Source organism: Helianthus annuus, chromosome 5 (genome assembly GCF_002127325.2).
Source record: "Helianthus annuus cultivar XRQ/B chromosome 5, HanXRQr2.0-SUNRISE, whole genome shotgun sequence".
NCBI lineage: Eukaryota > Viridiplantae > Streptophyta > Magnoliopsida > Asterales > Asteraceae > Helianthus > Helianthus annuus.
In genome coordinates, this window is record NC_035437.2 from 145,507,695 (window position 1) to 145,509,887 (window position 2,193).

A 2,193-nucleotide genomic window follows, 5' to 3' on the forward strand; every position below is an offset into this window, starting at 1 on the left:
TAAGAGGTTGATGGTTCTAGCATTGTGGTGGATAATGGCTAGAAGTAGATCAGTTTGTCAATTCAGAAATTGATAAAAAAAAAACAAATAACAAAAATATAAACACTGGTTTACCGAACGTTTGATTCATTTACGGGACTAATAATAACCTAGTAAAAACCTAGCATACCACAACCCCATTTAGACAAATTTATACATAATTTTTATTTATATATTATATTTTATAAAAACACACTATATATAGGAGTCACGTATCACGTGACTCTACACACATACTATGTTATTATTTATGTATTTGTTTATAACATATATATCAAGTGCCATGCTTTCTACACCAAGATGCCACCATAAGCAACCATGCAGACCTCCATATGTTTTTATAGAGATTATGGCACTTGAATACCACCAAGATCACACCATTAGTGGGTGATCAAGCTCGATCCCGATTTCATCGCCCAGCGCCATCGCAGCAATTCCAGGATCACAGATCGCTTGAGAACGATAATCTGTGGTGGAAGCTGCTTCCTCCCACATGAAGGAGTCATCAAACACTGGAAAGTCAGAGTTCAGACTGTTTGGAGTTGAGTCGAAAAGCATAACGTTTTCACATAATGGATCCATGAAATTTGGTTTTCCGAAAGGATGGTTGTTCGGAGGATGATCATATTCATTCATGGCGCAATGCACCACACCAGCCTGGATCCTTTGCATCTCCAGAAGGAGATGCTGACACCTACAGGGAGTAAAACAACCGGAGTTAATTAATAAATAAAAGTATTAATGTTAAGTAAACTAGTTTTTAAAATACCTAGGTGAACAGAAAACCCTAATTTAGACAAATAACGGACCAAAATAATTGACAATTTTTTTATATGTTATAACACTTGTCGATTGAAATGAAATATGTTATAACATGTGCTTTGGTGAAAAATCTCCAGCTAAAAACGTGCACTTTTGATGAAAAGCCTTGGCTAATTAAGCCTATGCTTTTTAATTATTTTTTTTTTCAACTTTAACAATTCTGATAATTTTTCCCATATTTTACTCTATGTTGTTCTGGGTACCTGGCTTTTGCCGCAACTTCGAGCAGCATCAAGGCCTCCTCCGAAAAAGTGGGTTCTGGAGGGGGTGGAGGCTCCACATCAGGAAGGTTGAGAACAGCATCGGGACCAAACAGTTTCCGGGCTCTGTCATCATAAGCCAATGCAGCTTCAATGGCGGTGCCGAATGTCCCTAACCAAAGACGCACTTTGGCTTTGGGATCACGGATTTCCGCCACCCATCGTCCCCATTTGCGTTGCCTAACACCTTTGAAGATGCATGAAGGATTTTCTGGGCCACCTTGCCCGCCTCTCATGTTCCCTTTTCTTGTGCTTGCACGGGCCACCTTGCGTTCACCACCACCTCTGCGAGCACCACCATCATTGTTTCCGACACTCCTCACAGAATTCATGGTTTACTAAATCTGATCACAAAATGTGAAGTGGATGAAAATGGGAGAATAAAAGGGTGGATTTATAGAGGGGGGAGGTATGGATGTGTACGTAGCATTAATGACATTTTTTAATGTACAACAACATATACTTATTTCATAATTACTAAATGCATGGAAAGAAGGAGTGTCTTATTAAACAATCTCAAAGGCTCAAGAGCTATTTGTTATCGGCTCGGTTAAAAGCTCGAATAAGCCGAGCTTTCACAAGCCCGAGCTTACACAAGCCTGAGGCCGAGCCTGAGCTTGAAATAGAGCTCGTTTAGGGATCGAGCCCGAACTCGAGCCTAAAATACAAAGCTCATACAGCCTCACAAGCCTAAATGAGCCCAAATAAAATTTTAGAGTTTCAATATATATAATATTGAAGCGAGTTTGAGCCGAGCTTTTAGCTCGTTTAAGGTTATTCTCAAAAAAGCTCGAACCAAGCTCGAGCTTTGGGTTTTACTCACGAGTCGAGCTCGAGCTCAAATAAGTAGGCTCGAACTGAGCCGAGCTCGAGCTTCATAAAAACAAGTCGAGTTGAGCTCGAGCCTCGCCGAGCCCGGGCTCGGCCCGACTCGTTTACACCCCTAAGACCATACAGTGTGTGTGTGGAAAAACGGCGTAGAAGCTCCTCCACGACGGGAATACCACCCCGCGTATGGTGTGGGGGGCGGCGTTGTAGGTGGAGCTTGAGGATTTCCTCCGGCATGGGGAAA

General features: G+C 41.8%; 1 protein-coding gene across 1 annotated transcript; it reads right to left on the bottom strand.

Annotated features, from left to right (window-relative positions):
• Positions 1–347: 347 nt before the first annotated feature.
• LOC110939152 (dehydration-responsive element-binding protein 2D) lies at positions 348–1,470 on the bottom strand. Its single transcript, XM_022180967.2, has 2 exons — positions 1,065–1,470; positions 348–733 (listed from the first exon to the last, which is right to left on the bottom strand). The coding sequence occupies exons 1-2, from the start codon at positions 1,451–1,453 to the stop codon at positions 412–414; spliced, it is 711 nt and encodes a 236-aa protein (XP_022036659.1). The 5' UTR covers positions 1,454–1,470; the 3' UTR covers positions 348–411.
• Positions 1,471–2,193: the final 723 nt, after the last annotated feature.

Coding starts and splice junctions, on each gene's coding strand:
- LOC110939152 (XM_022180967.2), bottom strand. CDS start 1,453: ATGAATTCTGTGAGGAGTGTCGGAAACAATGATGGTGGTGCTCGCAGA. Junction 734..1,064: donor GAAGTTGCGGCAAAAGCCAG/GTACCCAGAACA, acceptor TACTCCCTGTAG/GTGTCAGCATCTCCTTCTGG.